Here is a 21,040-nt window from a genome sequence, read left to right on the forward strand (position 1 = left end):
TGAATTTCTTTCTGATCCTGGGTAGTATGCTGGATTAGCAAGCCCATGATTAGGCTTTTGATCTCACAAATGTTGCTGAACTGATGTTATCTGGAACATGACAGTGTCTTGTATCTTGCAATAAAATAGGGATTATAATGGTTGTTCCTTAACTAGAACACAGGAAAAATATACGAGAACTGATCAAATGCAGGAATTAAATATATCTGCTGAGAAAAGTATTCACTAGAATGTTCTTCTGCTGACATAAGCAGAATGCATCATGATGTCTAGGTAATAATCCTTACAAGGAAACATGCTTACCGTGTGATGCAATCATCTGCCTGCTTTTCATTGTTCATCTTGTTATACAGCACAGCAGCCACTGCCAGGGGGCCTGCATCGCCACAAAGGAAGGTGATGGAGCGCTTGGTCAAACAGTTCAGGCTTTGCTTCACATAGCCATGTGCCATCTGGAGGTAGGCAGGGTCCCCGAACACCTCAAAGAGATGTAAGTAAAGCACTGCAATACCTTGAAAGCAAAAAGAACAAGTTAAGGAAAGGGTAATTTTATTATTTTGGCATGTATGTATTCCTGATGGCTAAATGAAATCATGATTCCAAATAAATCATAATCTACTTAACAATTAATGATTTATTTAATTAATAAGATGTTTTGTCCTTGTGACCTAAAGAAATTCAAAGTAGGGTGAAAACCTGAATTTCTCTTCATACAAAAAACTTTTTGTGTAAGAAGGTAGTTTGTGTCATCAAATTCCCTATCCTATACTATCTTTCTAGGCAGGGATTATAAGAAAGTTACTTGACATTTGAGAAAATACATTCGATTTCTCTTCAATTTTTTCTTTTCTGTCAAGGACCCAGCTACTTACTATTAAGTAAAAGCTGTCAGTGACTTCTGCTTTGGGTTTTACTTGATTTGCTTCTTATCCTACTCTGATGCCTGCTACATGTAACTGAGATGTCGTCTACATGTCCTTATTCCAAGTACCTGTCACAGTAGATCAAGACTTTCCTCTGAAGCCAACTGGTCTCAGAGCAGACTCAAAGATGTGGAGTAGGCCTGCCTGCTTGCCTGCAGCATTTCCACAAACTCTTTTTTCCCCTTAAAGTACATTTTCCATCTCATTTACCATTTTTAGAAGACACGGAGCCTCTGTTTAAATCTAAATTAATAGAGCCAATCTCTTCATGGATTTCACTGCAGTAAAAACGTGGTTTGCAAAATTACTTTTCACTGTACTGAGGACAATTTTAAATTTAGATAGTTTTCTCATTTTGCATGGGTAATCTCCAAAGCTTTGTGCTACAGACAATTCAATTTCACATGTATATTAAGGACAAATTTTCATTTCCTGCCAAAGTTAATAACCTTGTCTGCTCTTTCAAAGTGGCTTCGTGTTAGTAATTCCACAAGCTGATGATCAGATGTACCACTGCTTAAGGTCTGTAGACAAGTGTACAAAACCAAGTATGTGGGTAAGAAAAAAAAAATCCCTTTTCACAAATGATCAATGTCAAGAGCTTCTTCCAGAATGAGGTCCTTAATAGGCTTCATCTCCATCCATATCACGCATCTGCTGGCAATCCATTTAAACTGTTACCCTTTCATCTTGCCCTCCTATTCCCACTGATGCCTGAACTTGCTTAATTAAGTTATGTAAGCACAAAAGCCAGATAATGACATGACCGAGATCTGAGAAAATAAAAAGTGATTAAATACAAGTCCAGCGATTGTTTTCCTTTTCAGACCTTTGTCTCTCATGATCAACAATTCCTCTTGGCCTCAACATTTAACAAACAAAACATATTAAGGCTTGCAATTTTAAGATTTGAAGTATTTCTCATGAAAAACATAAGGTCATTTTTTGAGTCTCAAAATGTTTCATTTATTCTTTTTCTTTTTGACCAGTAGAGAATTATCTAAGTTTCTGAGATTCCATATACTCAGGTTTAATTTCTCTTCTCCCTCTTGTTCTAGGCCTGGTGTTAGATTTGATTAAATATCTTCTGCAGGCCACAGTTTAGTGTTCACCTTCTCTGTCAAAAAGCACCCATGGGTGAAAAGGATTTTAAATGAAGATTGTTTTAAATGAAGAATTAGAAAAATTATTTTGGACATACTTACAAATCAGTCAAGGTCAGGAAAATAAGATAAAACATATAAGTCAAAGATATTCATGACTTATCAGTATATTTTACCCTATGGATCCCCTTTCAAGGGACTTACCACTTCTTTCCCTTTCTGTTTTCCTGCTAACTGGAATGAAGGTGTGATGGTGTAGCTAGATCAGCCACTTTAGACCTTGAGTTGGAAGTTGTGTTATGAGAATGGCAAAATGTCAAGATGAAAGCAGCTTAGATTCCAGAGGACTGTGAATTTACCACACCAGTCTCTGGATTGCTACTAACCTAAGATATAAACTTTTGTGTTAAAGTCCTTGTTATTTTAGGTGCACTGTCACACATTGGTAAGCCTAACCCTAAAGAATATGATTCTTTTCACAGATAGTGAAATAACAAAAGCTAGATCATGTGGGGTCTTTTAGCCAGTTAAAGATTTGGGCTGTTACTTGAAACACACCATTTTAAATCATGAGAAGAGCATGAGATTTGTTTTCTTTTAAATTCACTTTATGCACTGAAAGGCTTGGAACAGTGGATGTAGGAGAGATGTCATAAGAATGAACTGAAAAGGTATTGGTCTGAAAGGTAAAAAATCAACAGCACCTGGGTGGGGAATAACAAAGACAGAGATACCATGATGTCTCCCAAATGTCTAGCTTCCACAGCTGAATGGGCAATGATGCCATTCTCCAAAGAGAGTAACACCAGCCATCACCAGGTAAGATACAGAATGATAAACAGAGATTCATTAATATTTTTTTCTTTGTATCGCAGAATATTCTACTTCTTTAAAATATGCCAACAGTCAACTTTAGTTAAGTGTATTCTTGGGCTTAAGTTTGAATGTCAGATAAAATTTCCTTGTACACTATTTGTTAAGCAAAAACTTGAATAGTGGAGATATGCTTCCTTTTTTCTATGTACACTTTTTCTTCTATACTAAAAAGATTTAAGTGAGATTTAAATTTTGAATACATTTAATTATAAACATATACTACCATTATTTAATTTTTTAGAATTATTTTTATTTAAAAAATTAAAAGCCTCCCTTTTGTAAACCTGGAAAAGTTCTGACATTTTAAGTAATATAAAATTTAAGTTACATATTGTTCTTTATTGTTGCTATTGGTCATTCAGCTATGAAAACTAAGGTGTTCTGCCTGAATTTTATTATCTTGTTAGATTTACACATGTGACATAAATGTGGGTATATTTTAAGAGAAAGTAATCTGTAAGAAGAGCAATATGCTGAGAAATAAATAAAGCAAAATCTAACTGGACACTATTTCCCCATCAAACCTCAAGTCATTAAAGGTGATCAATAAAGTATTTGGGATACCATCTTAATTCTGTGTTAACTGAAGTAGTCAGTGATTCCCAATGCAATTAAGGAGCAGCTCTAAAAAGCACTGTGCAAGTGGGAGTTGCTTCTCATTAAAAACAAAACTAGACAAAACAAAGAAAACCTGCTTATCACTTCCTTTGTGGTCTTAGATGCTGAGAGAAGCACAGACACTTATTACTTTGATTTTAGGACTCCCGGAGCCTCCTTGGCTGTGCTGGAACTACAGTGTCTAATGCCACTGGTTCTACTCATCAGTGGCTACAAAAAATATTGGTTAATTAAAATGAACAAAATTTAAAATTCATTTTCTCACAAAAAGTAAAAAATAAAATCAAATAAAATTCAGTTTCTCACACTAGCTATATTTTAATGTTCAAAAGCCACATGTGGCAAGTAGCGGCCGCAGTGGACAGCACAGGTGCATTTCCATCACTGAAGAATGTTCTAAGAACACTAGTGCTCTGAAGACCAGGGATAGATGTCATTCTGTACAAGAAGTTCATGAAGTCTGGCACTGCCTCATGGTTCATCCTAGGAATCTCTTGGTTTGAAATGTTTGTAACTAGTTTACTTGGAAAAAAAAAAAAAATACTGTGAGGACCAGTGAGACTGCTGTGACAGGCTTTGGCCCTGGCTGTCAGGGTAGAAGCTCTGAACCTTCCATTTCTTTGTACAACTACTACTCTGGGAAGGGAGGGTAAATTGTTTAGGGACATTTCTAAATCTGCAATCTCCTTACTCAGCTACTTATCCCCAGCAGTACTATAAATACAGCCAGCTGTTGGGAGGTAATTAATACTAAGCCTTTGAATTTCTGAGGGATCATTAGTCCTATTCATCTTGACCAATCAAGACCTTGCTGTATCTCAAATGATATGGAGATGATAAAAATCCTCACAGATAGATGAAATCTCTCAAAACACTTTAATTCTGCATCCTACAGATTACTCCTTAACATTTTCCATTTGTTTTACAACCTGCCTACAGTGGTATAAAAACCTTTGCCAAGGTACTTCAGTTCTGCAAGGTAATTCCTTGCAGGTAAGAGGTTTTTAAAAATTCCCTTCATGTACTCTGGTAGGAAAAATCAGGTCAGATATAACCTCTGTGGGAGCCACTGGTGGTGTTCAACTACTACCCAATGGTTTTGAAAGAAATACTTCCTAAAGGAGAGGATGTTACAATTGAAGTTCAAATGCATTGCTCCTTTACTGAAACTTTAAAAGTCAATTAATTATTATGTTTTCTTCCTTTTGCACTTATGGGGGGCACATATAAGAAGTATGAAGTATGATCACCTGCTTTTCTATGTCAGGATGGTACTTTCTAATCTGTTATTAGAACTGTTTTCTAATTTTGTGTGTGACTGCTTGGATATGTTCATTTCTGTTCATGAAAAAAATTACACTTGTCATTAGGCAGTTTTCCATTCCCTGTCACTGTTAAGACTGGGTAACATACTTGCCACCAAGCCTGGGTGTGAACACTGCACACTGACCAGGACATTTGCTCAGCTGCTGGATTCAAGCTGAGCATTATGAGCTGCAGGCTTTCCAAATATTCCAGTGACTGAAGTACAGGTAAGTTGGGAAGAAAACTAGTCATGACTCTGCCTTTATTTTAATATTATCCAAAACAAAGGCATGGAAAAGAAACAGAGGACAAAGACTCACTCTGAAAAGGTGTCCTTTATCTATTTACAGAGCTAACTGTGCAGCAGGAGAAAAGATTTAAGAAAAAAAGAGTTATACTTTCCTCTTCCTTCCTTTGGTATCTGAAGGCCACTGCTTTGTATATGTCAAATTTGGAAGCACTAGGTCTTTTATTCTGCCATAATAGGTGATAAATCCCTCACCCTAACAGCTGTTAAGAGCATGGGTTTTCCGCTGGTGTTGAAGCCTGCCTTTTGCCACTTTCTAGTTGAGGGATCTTAACCCATTTACTAAACCTTGCTGTACCCAAGCATTTTTCATCTGTAAAGTGTAAATAATAGTAACTACTCTACACAATTACTGTGAATCTTGCTAATCACTCAGCATAGCCCCTGGCATATAACAATAATAAATGCCAATCCCATTAGATGTTAAGTCACACTGTCCTCTTTCTGATCCCTGATTTAAAGGGACAGTATGGAGGAAACCACTCTCTTTCTTCCCATGTTCCTACCTCTCTCCTCTCTCCCTGATTCTCTCATCTGTAAGGTAGAACAATGTTCCCTACACATTTGCTACCTGGTTTTTCTCATTAGTTTTCTGGAAAGTCTGTGCTATCTTCAGGCTCTCACTTTCTTCTTTCTTGTTTTCCATGTTGTTATGCACACCTTTACTGTTTTTACACTGCACAGGTAGTAGTAGCTGGAGTAACAATGGCAGGGTATTCCCATCTATCCATTCATTCATTCACTCATTCACTCAACAAATATTTATTAAACACTGGCTATGGACCTGGCAGGGTACTTAGGGCTGAAGTTATTGGAAAGAAAAAGACACAGCTATAGCTTTCTTTGGGTTGTCTGTACAAGTCAAATTGCTTAGATATGTCTTCCTTTCCTCCCACCATTTCTTTTTATCTGTCTATACTCTCATCGTGCATTTTGTGCTTCATCCAAGCACACTGGTAAGATCTAAACCCTACACTTGTTTCAAGACTGTGTCTTAGTAATTAAAGGTAACCTACGGAACAATGACATGAACATTATGCACAGCACAACTAGAAAGATAGCAGGCAATGTTCTTGGCCCAGTAATCTATCTAGTGGTTGCTGTGAAGGGCTTTAATAAACTCGGGGTGGATTCACATCCTTGATTCCCTCCATGTGCCTTAACAGTTCTGGCTGGGAGGGATAGGTGCCTCTCATGAAGGTGAAGGACATTTGCTCAGGGCTCAAATTAGACACTGAAATGCAGGCTGTGTTGCAGAGCTACTTATAAGATCAAATTATAAAGAGAAGACACCTGGCCAGAGTGATTCCTTTCAAATAAATCTGGTGTCAGCAGTAACTAAGAGCTACATGTTAAAGCCATAGCTCAAAGGCTATATATTTGGCAGATCAGAGGAACAGCATCTTGAAACACTATAATGACTTGCATTTAGAGTGCAAGTTAATATTACTCTAGGGATTGTGCTGCATAGCCTCTTATTTAAAATGTTATTGAATACTTGAAAAGAGGAAATATATGCCAATCTTAGCCTCATTAACTTTGTGAGTTGGTTACAGAAACAAGGGTCATGTCTTTTAGAAATAAAACCCCTGAAGTACTGGATTTTTTTTTTTTTTTTTTTTTGAAGTGCAAGCTGATCATCATTTCCCCTTGGAATCATCATAGTTAGGAGTGGGGGAAAAATGAAATTAAATGAGAGCTAGCACTTTCCCTCATTTTTTCTTAAAGACCCTAGTGAGATAAGCCATCCCTTGGGTTTACTTAACGTCTCTACTAAGTTATCTATAAGGGGAGCAATCTTTCTCAGTAAATGCTTATTTCTAATTCAAGAACACTTCATCTGCTCATTTCATCTTTATAATAACAATTCCTTACCAGTATTTTCTGCCTTTCATCATATAAAGCATTTTAAAAATTCTCCTTGCCACTCCCCAGAACCCACAGTCTGCAACAAAACCCAGTCCCATGACAAGGTAGTGTTCTATTCTCTGTGCCACAGATCTCTGGACATACCAAGGACGACTCAGTAGCTGATGGGATTTGACTTTACGGGGCCTCCACACCTGCTATTTTTCAGCACTCTGTGCTGTTACGCGTAGTAACATATAGAAGTTCTTGATGAAGTACCTACATAACCAAAATGCTTCCCCTGTTGCTCAAGCTGAAAGCACATACTATAAAGAACTCTTGTAAATCTACTGGGAGGAGAATTAAGGCTAAAAATGAAAAACTCATGCTTACTGCTGGCATGTGTCATATATCAATATAATGATACATTATACTTCAGTATACTAAATTTTATGAGAGGATTCTGGTGAAAAGAACTGAGGCTGTTCGTTTATAATGCCAATTATTAATAGCTGTAAGAAGTACTGATTGATTTCAGACTACAGATGATAATGCATTTGAGAAGATCCTCAAGTCTTTTCCAATACAAGTAATTATGAGAAAAGTCTTGTCTTGGACCAATTCATTTTACATTTTGAAACCATGATGAATATATTAACACAGAATTATGGGATGGGGAAAAACACCTATATAAGAATGCCAGAAATTTCATTTTTCTAGCTGCAAACTGCCCATCTGTTTTTCCAGGATTTACTTCATGTAAATAACTTGTATATAATCTTCTTTCCTGTAAACTTAATACTAATTCCTCTTGCCTGTTCAATAAGCCTTCTTTTCCTCTTTCTTTCCAAATTCCTTTTTTGCTTTACCAGGTCTTTCTTATTCTTATGTTTATTTTTAAATAAAACATTTAAATCTGACCAGTCATTAATCATTTCTAAAAAGTTTATAAAACATGAGTATCAGGTTGTCATTGCTCAGATTATTCCATTTCATAGCTTAAGTAAATAATCTTTGCTTATGAAATGTACAGAATAAACTGAAATGCAGAAGCTGAAAGTAAACATAAACAAAGGCACACATATACTCATTCAAAGGTAAAATAATAGGCCTTAAGAGCCAAGCTTGATGGGCTAAACCCTAGCATTGTAACCTACTAGCTGTGTGACCCTGAGAGGTACTTGACCTTGCTTTTTTTTTTTTTTTTTTTTTTTTTTTGCGGTGCTGGGGATTGAACCCAGGGCTTTGTGCTTGTGGGGCAGGCACTCTACCAACTGAGCTATATCTCCAGCCCTTTACCTTGCTTTTCTTCATTTTTCTTGTCTGTGAGATGGACCCATGCCATGGAGTATTTTGAGGTTTAGAATAATGAATTAATGCAAAACAATTAGGATTGTACCTAATACATAACATTAGTTATTGATGTATATTCACACACATTCATTTAAAAACCTTAGTAACTTTTGAGAGGAATTGTGTTTTGTTCTTTACTCTGTCCTTCAACAGTCAAATGATATGAAACTGCATACTGATAATCCTCATTCCCTTGGAAAACAAAAATTCATTAAATATATAATATTATTAAATTACTGAATCCTTTTCTGAACATTAATGTACAGTAATACTTTGTTACCTCTCAACAGTGTCTGAAAATTTGATTAATCACAATGCCTTATTCCTGGATGAGTAGGAGAGGTCAGATGGATTTGTGGCAATAACTGCCTCACCTGAAAATATGAGACAGCTTTGGGGTTTTCAAACATTTTCCCTTTTCTCTTTCCTAGGTTCAGGGCATTATACTTCTCTGTTGTGAAAGAGAAAAAGTAAGAATCAGGTTATCTGCAAGTTAACCTGACTCAGCTTGTGATATTGCACAAAGATAACCTATAGGTGTAAATATGTAAGCTTCAGTGGCAGAGATGTTTGAATTCCAGTAACTTACCATGTTAGTTACTTTTATCATTATATCTTCTTCTCCATTTCCATTTTAAAATAAAAGCCAAAATAATTTCAGTTGTCAAATAGTTTGTAAAGTGAGAGTAAAAGTACTTTCTAAGGTGACCATTTGCTTCTTTTAAATTTCTATTTACAACTCTACGTATCACCCTTACCAACCAAATATTTTGTATAAATGGATTATTCCTATTTCAAATCTTAATCTTATTGAACTGAACCAGCATTAGCTATGGTACCAGTATTACTGGGAAGTAAAACATAACAAACAAGATGGTAAAATTCTAACTAATCATAATAGTTATTTTCCACGGCACATAGCACACAGAGGTGCTGCAGCAGAAATTGTAATAAGTACCCCATCATTGTTGGCCTTAATTCTTGCTGGAAAGGCAGAAAATGGGAAAAACTATGAGAGTCAAGGTTTTTGGTTTTAAGTACCAATGGCTGCTTCATCTCTTTACTAGAACTCTTCAAGATCAACTGAACAGTGAAGATAAATCTAGACACAGCATGAACAAAGTACTGTGAAGACAGGCAGCCTAGTTGGAAGCTTACTTTAGAGTTATGAAGTCCAAATATAGATGTGTGACTATAGGATTTAATATGGACTGATGCAATGGTACAAGCAAATGAAGGACTTTAGAATTCTGCAACAATAAGAGTTTGAAAGGAAGCACAATAGACAACTATTTAGTCAAGCTGAGAAAATAGCATGTTTTGCAGTATTAAGTCTGGAGTCAGTTGTGGTTCCTTCTAAACTTAAGTGATACTTAGTTCTAGAAAAATCATTCATGATTTGGCATTCCTATAATACTTCCTTTCTATAACAGGCTTAATGAAAAAAGACTAGAATTGAAGAAAAGAACTTAAAAAAGAATAAAGGTGTTCTGAAACAAAATGAGTCTGTCAGGAAACAAAGAGCAGGCAAAATACTGCTTAGCACATTTCAAACTATTTCATGACATTGATAAATTCATCCTTACAAAAATACCCCCCAAATAGAAGTTAGAGATTCTTTTGCAGATGGAAAAATCGAGATTTGTTTATATTGTTTGTGCAAAACACTGGAATAAAGAGGATCATTTTTCTTGCTACATATAGGAGTTACAGCAGAGATGACTACATTTTATCTCTCCTTTAAGTAACAAAACCTAGGTTAACAGACTACATTTACCATCTTTCCTTATTAACAAAAGTAATACCATATTCCAGCCAAGGCAAGCTAAGCAGAATTGAAATAATGAGTGGAACTTCCACTAAGTCTTTTTAAGAACAAGGAATGCATTCTTCTTTACCTTTTCTTCCTTCCAACAGTCTGAAAGGCTGATATAATGACTGGATCTTTAGATGTCTTTTTTTTTTTTTTTTTTTGGTACTGGGGAGTGAATCCAGGGGCGCTTAACCACTGAGCCACATCTCCAGTCCTTTTTTGTATTTTATTTAGAGACAGGGTCTCACTGTGTTACTTAGGGCCTAACTAAGTTGCTGAGGTTGGCTTTGAACTCTCCATCCTCATGCCTCAGCCTCCCGTGCTGCTGGGGTTACAGGCATGCACCACCGTATCTGGCTTAGTGGTCATCTTAACCAAAAGGTAGAGCTAGTAGCTGAGGGATGATGAAGCAGAAAGAAGCCTGTGTTCCCATTAACATCCTAAGGTATCATATCAGTCCTCTCTCAGGCCTCCTTTTACATGAGAGAAAAAAAAAAAACAAAACCTTATTTAAACCACCATAATTTTGTTTTATTTTTCTGGGCATAAGCAGCTGAACCAAATGTATTCCTAGTCCGAATCCCACCTGAACCAGCATTAGCTATTAGACCATATTTCTACTGGAGAAGAAAATGTAACACAATAAGATGATAAAGTCCTAATTATAATCATGTAGTTTTCTCTCGCAAACTATATTTAATGATAACTTGCAAAAGCTGTCATTGCACACTGACAACAAATGCTCAATAAATATCAATGTTGAAGAAAGAAAGTTGTAAAGGTTTTCTACAATAAGTTAATGTTTTCCCAAATACTGTAATTTTGGACAGGTCAAAAGCAATAAGGTAATATTTATAAAAATATGGTGCCAAAGTTGGTGCTGCACAAAGTTCAAAAGCTATAATCCTTATTTCCTAAAAAGGATCATTTTTAGAAAGAAGATGGGCATATAGAAAGCAATATACAAATACATCATTATATAAACATTGCTTTGACACTGAACACCAAGTATTTTGATTGTGTTGTTTGTGAATGCAGTTACAAATAGTAGTTGGTAAACTATAAAATAATGGGAGAAGATATTAACAATATGATCTACAGTGGTCAAATCAACTTTAGTTTCTTGAGCAACTTGGAGCTTTTTGTCATTCAGACTGAACACTGGCATAGGGCAGCATTTAACTTATCAAAACACTAGAGGAGATGGTCTATTTTATGTGGGAATAATGGCTTTTTAAGTGTCCGATTAGGGGACATTAGGAGCCTTGCTTTGAAAGCCATTAGCAAATTTATCCAGAAGATTTTATGCTACATCATAAAACAACAAGCAACTGAAGACATCCTAAATGGCTTATTATGCCAATGTGCTCCAGATATTTGCCATATAAGCTGCTTTCAGGAACTGGTAACGAGTGTCATAGATCTTCAAGGATAAAAGACATTGAAATATAAAGGAGATGATGCCATACAGCGTAACTTTCAATTAGTTTCTTAACTACCTCTAGCAGTTAGGGAGTCTAACTAGTGGTTTTTCCTAACATTGTCCAACTATTACTTCAAACTATTACTATCAATCCTCACGTCTTTTCCCCCTAAAGACAGACACCTTGTAATAAGTAACAATATAAGCTCAACTGAATGACTGATTTAGGGGGTTAATTCATTCTTTTTGTAATCAGTCCTGGAATTAAGTCTAATCATCTATCTCAGCCTCTCTCTCTCTCTCTCTCTCTTTCTCTTTGGTCAGGGATAATAACAGAAACTCCATATATATTTGGAAAAGATCTGTAAGTCTAGGCATTACATATTCTTACAATGTGACAATCAAAAAGAAAGTTAAAAATAACTTGCATTGTATTGGTCCTGTTTTATTCAAATATTGATAATTTTAAATAAAGAACAGTAATATTCTCCAATGAGATTAATTTCCTAATTACAATCACACATGGAAAACAGCAGATAACAAATGAATTGTGATAACTTCCTTCTTGAAGCACAATACTTTCATTTTTATTTTCAACTTAACAGTTCCTATGTTAAGCTTCTAAAAACCACAAAATCATTAAACTTAAGAGGAAGAGGAATGGTCCAACATTATCTAGTCCATTCTTTTTATTTTGTAAAATACTCATCTTAAAACTCCCCCAGATGATCATTTTACTGATTTTATCTGCCTTCCCTATCCTTGTCAGGAAAACCAGAATCACTTATTACTAAAAAGGATTGCTAAGAAATTGCTGTTATAGATTCTTTCATAAAGAAGTCCTCAAAATGCACTTCATATATTACTATTTGCAACAGGACCACTGATGCTTATAAAATGGAAGTTACTGGGTCTTACTCACAACCTAGTAAATCAAAATATCTGCTGTTTTAAGACCCAGGAACCTGTATTTTAGTGAAAAGCATTGTGTCTTCAAATGCAAAGCCCTGGAATACACACTTGTTCCTCCATTCATCAAAATAAATGGAAAACACTGAGTCTCTAGACTATGGTTTCTTCAAGATTATAACATAGGCTGTTTTTTTTTTTTTTTGTTTCTCTAAATTAGGTCAACTAATTTTAGTTTTTCAATTTTCCTTCTTGGTTTCTCTTTTTTTTTTTGACACCAATGTACTATTTCTTTCTGAACTTTTTCCAAGCTCTAGGTGATTGACAATGGTATATAGCAAATGCAAAACAACCAGCAATGATCATATGAATTAGTTCATGGAATCAATACTTTATCCTGTGCTCCTGCAGAGATTCTTGTTATAAGACAACTATTTGATAAATGATGCTTCTATACATATTTTACTCCCTGAGAATAAATCCTTATTTGTTACAGGCACTGTGCTTTGAAACTCTCCTTAACCTCTTCCCACTGAAATTCCATCTCCAAACTAACTATGTAATGCTTAAAATCAGTTTTTCACCTCAGAAAAATACTAGCCATTCAAATGTCAGGCATGAATAGGGGCAGTATGCTTACTATGCCCTAAATTCTGGACACTGGTTAATAACCCAGAAGGTGTCAAGCCTGAGCTGAGAGCATGGCATCTCCTAAATGCAGTGACTCACAGGCAGATGCAGGAGGCACTGAAGGGTGTGCCATTTGCCCAGACAGCACATGAAAGGTAGCACTCTGGCTCTCAAGTACAATGTTCATGCCAGCTCATTAGCACGCCGTACCTGTCCAGCCAGTGTAACCAGTGCCATCCCGAGGGTCTGCTGACTTTAGGCCTCTTTCCATTTGCTGAAGGAGCTCTCGAATCTTATTGGTCAAGCGCTGTGAAAACTCAGGAGTCAACTGTAGACATTAAGGGAAAACAAATATTAAAAAACATGGTCTGAGCTGGGTGTGGTGGTGCATGCCTGTAATCCCAGCAACTCAGGAGGCTGAGGCAGGAGGACTGTGAGTTCAAAACCAGCCTCAGCAACTTAGTGGGGGGCTATGCAACTTAGCAAGACCCTGTCTCAAAATAAAACATAAAAAGGGCTGGGGATGTGGCTCAGTGGTAACGAGCCCCTGGGTTAAATCTCTAGTACCCCGAAAATGAAGAAAACAAAAAACAAAAAGAAAACCCAAAACCAAACAAAAACAAAAAATAAGGTCTGCTGGGTGTGGTGGCAACACCTGTAATCCGTAACTTGGTAGATTGAAACCGGAGGATAGCTTGAGCAAATCAGTAAGACCCTGTTCTCAAAATATAAAAGAAAAAGGGCTGGGCATGTAGATCAGTGGTAGAGCATCCCACTGTTTAATCTCTAGTATGGGATGGGGATAGAGATTAAAAAAACTTTAAAAACATGGGCCACCCAACCTCCTGGAGGGCACCTCATTTCCACTTAGACCACATTTTCTACCTGGGAGAACTTTATAACTAACAATAACATGTTAACAAAACTTAAAAGTACTACTACATTTTTCTACTCAAGACAAAAAAATATTGTTTCAAATTAAATGTTTTCATAAAATTTTCCACCTAATAGGGATCATCTATTATTTATACCAATATTTTTATTATAATAAAAAGTAATTTTATTAAATTAAGTACAAATTAAAGATGTTACTGTTTTTAAGCGACTGGACTCAAGAAGCAATAACATTAATCCCCTAAAGAAACTGTGTTTTTGTTGCTTTAAATAATGGAAAATTAAAAAAAATTTTTTTTTGAAGAAGTATAAGGAAAGCAAAACAAATTCATGCTCATCAGGAACCTCAAGCTGAGTAGAAAGAACTTGTCAAACCTACCATCAAAACCCACACCCAGAACAATGTCTGGCAAAAAGGAAGGGCTTCATAAATACTACTGAATCAATGAACCTGGCTATATCCTCCCTGTTATCAACTGAGTGATCTTGCCCAACTCCTAATTTTTCTATGCTTCAATCACCTTTATAAAGTCAGGACAATAACACCTGCCCTACCAATTTCAAAAGGTATTTTAAAGATTAAATGAGATTATGTGTTACACTTTTTCCTCAGACATAAATGTTGACATTTTTACAACTTTTTTAGTAGGACAAGGATATACGACAAGTAATAACTTGGATATGGATTGAAAGTACACTAAAGCTAGGGGCCTGGGGTTAAATGTTAACATCCATATGAAGGTTTACAGATGTTGGACAACAATGTTCCTAAAGGCATATGAAAAATAGTTTTAAAGTTTTATATATATACACTGAATCATTAAGTGTCTTAAAAAGTCACTTTAAAGTATCAAACATTTTAGGAACTTCCTGTGATTTTCAGATTTGGATTTCACAAAGCAATATAATTTCAAAACAATATAAAGGAACACTACAAAGATACATATATTTTATTTCACTATGTAAGTATTGTACAAACAAATCTAACTACTACCTATTGTCATCAGAATCTTATTTTTAAAAAGGAGCATCTTAACACTGTAAGAGATAAAAAGGCAGGATCCAAGTTAATAATAATAATTTAAGAAGACATTAAGATTCACTTCTTAGGAGCACTCCTGAAAAGGCAGATCAGACTTTCAACCATATCTGGATTTATTCTGAAGATGAAACCACACTGACAAACATACTCCCATTATTTAATAATTTCTACCAAAAGGTTAAGATTTCAACAAGACTTGAGAATAAGTTTAGTAAGATAAAATATACTTCAATATTATCATAAAAGGTCTATAAATCTGAAGTAGATAGAAGAGTACATCCACAGGAGAACATGCCACCTTCTGTACATAGATCATGTATAATTTATCATCTTGCCTGGTCTTACATGGAGAGGGCAAGAATAATGAGACTGCTTCAGTCTGAGGACGGGAAGTTACTTTCTACTTGGCACATGCCCCATTTAATAAAGGTGACTTGCCTGACAGTATTGATTGCTGTGGCAGACCACCAAATTATTCAAACTCTAGCAATTACATGAAAAGTCTCTAAAAGCCCTTTTTTCCTGATAGATGCCAGAAAACAGAAGAGTTTCTTATTGAAATCTTTGTGTTAACGAACTGAGGAGGACAGATCTCAAAGGTCTCATCTTTTGTGTTCAACATTAAATAATTTTAGAACTTGTATGCTAGTTTCTTTGTAGGATCTGTCCAAAAATTATGTTAGACAATAAATTACATTATGATTTTGGGGCCAGAGTTTAGATTTGTGATGTTTCTTTTCTCCCTTAGAAGTGAATTAATTTATAAGAAGTATCTAATTTATAAGTAGCCTGAATGGCAAGTTACTTTATTAAAAGGATGCTATTGCTGGGGCATATCTTCCAGTGTTTTCTCTGCCAAGCCAGCATGAAGCAACACATCCTCCTCTAACAAGACAGGACATATATTTCAGCTTCCAGATCTGCAGAGCTAGGCAGAATGCAGGCCTATGTGGCCAACGGGAATCCAACTAACTTCAAGATAATGATTAAAAGCTTTGTTGATCAGCTCAATATTGGCTTTTAAAAAAATCAGATTGATCCTAACTCTATACATATATTGGTAGCCTTCTATACTACACCTCTTCTCCATCTCTTTCATCCCTCCTATCTGCATTACTGACCCAAATTAATCTATAATGACAAGTGTTTTAAGGGAGGAACCAACAGACACACATAAAGTTAACTTGACAGATATGAAATCTGTAAGGTCATTATATGAAACTCTTTATGTGTGTGATTGATACTTTTGAAGAAATAAAATGATTAAAAAAAATGTGTCTAACCTAACTAAGGATTTCCCAGAATTCCCTGTTTAAGCATTATTAAACAGAGGCCTGAGAAAACAGGGGCTTTTGATAGCGTACTCGGGTTTTCATCTCCAACTGCTTTCAACATTTTTCCCCCCAGCTGTGGAGATGTACTGCAAAGGGTGACAGTGGCACAAATAATTTCAGGCCTATTTTCCACCTTTCTTTTAGCGTTATCAGTTTAAAAGACGTCCTTACCACACAATCAGTTGGCTCTCATTATTACCCCACCCACACTTGTGTACAATCATAAAGGAATAACATGTCACCAATGAACACCGTTAGGATTCCCTCGCTTCTCTTTAGGTGCCAATTATAGGGTGAACAGTGCAACCAACAATTTTAATAATTTGTATTCTCAAAGACTGAGATTACTTCTTTATTAATAACATTAATAACTTTATGTTATAGCCAACATGTTCAAAGAGCATACTTTAACAAGTATTTTATAGATTTTAAAAGTTATCTTTTATATTTGTTTTCAAATCACTTTTTTTAAACGGGGAACGTCATCCCTTCCAAGCAAAAACGAATTCCTTTCCCAGCGCTTGGAGGATGGTGTGAGGGCAGGTAGAGATGCGGGCAGAAACACCCCAAACTCACCCTCCCAGCAGAATCAAAGTAGCATTCGGCCAGGGATTTGTTATAATCTGCATAAGGATTCGGGAAGGCCCTTTGAGCCATGCCGCCGGAAGCGAGCCTGCAGAACAGGGGAAAAAGAGATCCTAGGATGAGAAAGGGGCCTCGCGAGTGGCGAGGGCGGCAGCCGGCGCCTCGGCAACCCCTTCCTGGCAGCTCCTTCCCAGCAGCTCCGGGGCCACCGGGCGGTATCGGCGGTCCGAGTGGAAATAGGGCCCCCGGCCCAGTAGCCAGGCGCCTTCGCGAAAAGGCTGCCAGGGCCCGGAACCCACCAAAATGAAGAGGCCCCGTTTCGCACCCCACGTCTCCAAGCCCGTGGTTAAAAGCAAGTGGGAAACCCTGAGGCCTGAAACGTCCCTCCGCGGCGGCCTCACACCACGCAGTCGCTGACAACAGAAGCGGCGCGTTCACCGCCCACTTCCTGCCAGTAGGGCCAATCAGAGCCTTCGTTGCTGCGGAGGACCGCCCCCTTGCTTTCAGTTTATTAAAGGGACAAGCCAGATTTCTAAAGGATAATGCAGGGTAATTTAATTCCTGGGTAACCGCAGTGAGGACATACCTTAAAAAAAAAAAAAAAAAAAAAAAAAAAAAAAAAAAAAAAAAAAAAAGGTGCCCATGTGCCCAGTATTTTCTACTTTTCTTTTAAAAGCAAATTCAAATCCAGATTTATAATTATTAGTTTTGAAAATAAATCTGGAGAAAACAGACTGCTTCGAGATCCGAACATATATCAGTATTACTACTGCTCTGAATAAATAAAATTGGCATTATAATGACTTTCTAGAGACCCTTTCAACATTTATATTTGTTTAAGAAAAAGAAGAAACAAAAGAAACAAAAATACTACCAGGGTCACCATCAACCAAAAAAAAAAAAAGATGTTGAAAAGAGGAATAGCATGCTCTTTGGGGATAAATTTATACTTAAGGGCACTCCAGAGGCTATATGACAAGGTATCTAATGACAATTGTTAAAACTTAAGGAAACTGCTTTATAAGAACCCGAATGACAGCTCTTACAAAATTTAATCTGTTACTTAGCCAAAATGGAACTCTAACAGTAGATACTGGAGCCCTTAAAAAAGAGACCAAGAGATCTACAAAGCACCATATCAGTGTCTTAATAGTTTCCATTGTCTGAAAGATTTTCCTTTTTTTCTTTTCTTTTATAATTTAAACCCCACCTGGTACACTTTAGGCCCATTCTGTTGGTACAGAGAATTTTGGATCAGTTGAAATGGCAGAGACACTTCTTTTCCTCCTCTCTCATTCAGTGAAGGATCCTAGCCTCCTACCTTGAATTGTTGAAGTTCAGCACCCAATCCACTGAAGCACACCTTGGCCCAAGTTTGTCCCTCTGTGGTTGCCATCCTAAACTCTGTTTCAGAACTTTTAAATTTTAACTGTTGCTCTCCCAGAAAAACATATAAATTCCTTTACCTCACCAAATTCATTAAGATTTAGTAGAGGCTTTTAGTGAATCTTAAGCTGGATATTGTTCGTATCTTAAAAAATGATTGTTTGGAGGAGCAACTCACAAGAAAGAAAAGGAAAAGGAATTAGAGGCATTTGTCAATTTGTTTTCATTAATCATTAAGGCTTTAGCATGAATTTATCTCACTTATGGCCTTTATATGAGCAATTAAAATCAGTGTCGCGGGGCTGGGGATATAGCTCAGTTTGTAGAGTGCTTGCCTTGCAAACACAAGACCCTGGGTTCAATCCCCAGTACTGCAAAATGGGGGGAAAAAAAGACAAAAAAAAAAAAAAAAAAAAAAAAAAAAGAAAAGAAAAGCGTGTCCTATTGTAGCATGGAGCATGGGGTTGGGTTCTTTGTCTTGTGAATTCAGCAAATGAAATTCACAGAGCAAAGTAACAGGATTTATTAGAGTAATAGAAAGGAAGCAGAGCTCCCAAAGGGGAGGAGCCCAAGAGCAGGATACCAAAGAGTGGCTGTTTTCTAAGGGTTTATGTGGATCTATACAGGGCTCAGGGAGCTAGCCCCCTCCCTAATCCTGCTTAAGACACTCAGTGTCCATGAACTCTTGGCTTTTACTTTGGTTCAAATGGGTTACTGTATTTCCCTCTCCTTTTTGATGGGGGTCTGGGTACCAGATAGCAGATATACCACTATCAGTTTTTTCCTTTCTTCTTTTTTTTTCTTTTTGTTTTTTTGCCTATACAGGAGTCAAGTTGACCCTGATGAGGTCTGACTTGTAAAGTCTGTATTTTCTCATCCCTGCTGAATATAAACATGAACTTGAAGAAGCCTAAGTTTCCTGTCTATTCATTTTAACCCTTTCTCCTTCTTCAACATTTAAGTACACTTAAGACTCAAAGAGGAAGCAAGGCATCATCATAGGTTTATATTAAACAGAGAAAACAAATACCACCTTAGGGCTCTTTATTTCCATTCTAAGAGCCCTCAGTTTCAAAATGTGATAAGATGTATTCAGGTAAAATATAAATTATGGTTATAAAGAAGCCCCAAAACACAATGCCTGAAATAGAAATGTATTTGTCTTAGTTTAGGCTGGCTTCTGTTCCATGTGACCATTCAGGATTGTAGCTTCCTTCCATCTCATTCTTTCACAGGTGAGAATTAAGTCACATGACCATCTCTTGCTGCCTGGGAGGTTGTGAAATGGTCTTCTGAGCAACTGCATGTCTAGCTTTGGTGGAAGAAGGGTAGGATTGACTTTGATGGGCACTTAGTGGTTTCTAACACATAATAGACGTTCCAGTAGTCGATACTACCTGCATGCTAACAAAACAGCAACATATTTAAGTTTCTGTTGTCTTCCTTTCTCCCTGATCTCATAGCAGTCACACCTTCTATTTCCTCCTTTTATTCTCTTGAACTTTTTTAGCAGCTGGATTGTTGACCTATGGTAGAAGATAGACCATGAGACTACATAGTCTTTCTTTTTTTCCTGAAAATTCTCTTCTCTCAAACAAGCACATCACACACACACACACACCAAGCAAATGCCTTTTAAGCTCCCCCCCATGCACATTTCTGAGTATTATGTCTTTATCTTCTTGTACAGGGCATTGTATTTTCTATTCAGCTCAAAAAGGTGTAAAGAAAGAGTTATCTGAGCCTGAGTTTAATACCACCATCTTGTTTTACCATCTAGCTGAGACTGTGTACTACTGAGGCAACTCTGGTTTTTTCATGGTACAGTATTCATGAACCGACAGGAGCTATTGCCAGTGGAGGAAACGAGCATAAACAGACATAGCCTGGGCACACTGTGGTGCACTTTTAATATTCTGGAGACAGTGTTTCCATGGCATTGGCAACATTTCCTCCTTGCCTTCTCAGGACTGTGACTAGTGTGCTGACAGATTCCTTTCTCTAAATGTACACACTGGTTAAAAGCCACTCTTACGTGAAACACATGTGTACTAGGGTTTCCTTGGGAGACTGAAAATGTTGTGAGTACAGAAAGTTGGTAAAAGATGTACAAACATTTAACTGGTTTTTTTTTTTTCCTACTTAACACTTGAGTAGGGTTTTTAAAAATTTTTTTATTCAGCTTTTAATTTTTTACAGACTGCATTTTGATTCACTGTACACAAATGGGGTACATCATTTCTTTTCTATGGTTGTACACGATGTAGATTCATACCATTTGTGTAATCATACATGTACATAGGGTAATGATGTCTGTCTTTCCACCATTGATCAACAGAATTGTTCATATCTTTATGAGCAAAAAGAAAAAGGGATTTCCCCTTTATCATTGGAAACATGTACCTATATTGTGTTAAAATCATGCAGCCTCCATTGTCTGCTTGAAAATCATGGTGAAGGTAGAGATGGCCCCTAACCTGGGGTCTTCTTCACAAGAAGTCATTAATCAGGTAGATTGCATTTGTTTCTGCACCCCTCCCAACCTAACAGAACTCACCCACAGAATAGATGATGTCTTACCAAAGCTCTGTTCTGTCCATTTGGAGGAATTCTTCAGTATTTATGTCCAGTCTTCTGGAAGGGAAAAGTAGCCAACAGAGACACTGGCCCTTATGGTATTTCTTCTGAGTT

The 21,040-nt window shown here is 36.7% G+C and overlaps 1 protein-coding gene across 3 annotated transcripts in view; it reads right to left on the minus strand.

Annotated features, from left to right (window-relative positions):
- Lancl1 (LanC like glutathione S-transferase 1) overlaps window positions 1-17,390 on the minus strand; it is a 34,347-nt gene extending 16,957 nt beyond the window's left edge. The window contains exons 1-4 of one of the 3 annotated variants that reach the window (XM_047546528.1): window positions 17,289-17,390; window positions 16,955-17,051; window positions 13,319-13,436; window positions 304-511 (exon numbers count right to left, since the gene is read on the minus strand). In XM_047546528.1, the coding sequence (XP_047402484.1) occupies window positions 304-511; window positions 13,319-13,436; window positions 16,955-17,035 (407 nt within the window). In that variant the 5' untranslated portion in view covers window positions 17,036-17,051; window positions 17,289-17,390. Of the gene's footprint in view, window positions 1-303; window positions 512-13,318; window positions 13,437-16,954 lie in introns of all 3 variants that reach the window. The other 2 variants (XM_047546526.1, XM_047546527.1) reach the window with 2 other exon arrangements.
- Window positions 17,391-21,040: the final 3,650 nt, after the last annotated feature.

The sequence above is a fragment of the Sciurus carolinensis genome, chromosome 3 (genome assembly GCF_902686445.1).
Source record: "Sciurus carolinensis chromosome 3, mSciCar1.2, whole genome shotgun sequence".
NCBI lineage: Eukaryota > Metazoa > Chordata > Mammalia > Rodentia > Sciuridae > Sciurus > Sciurus carolinensis.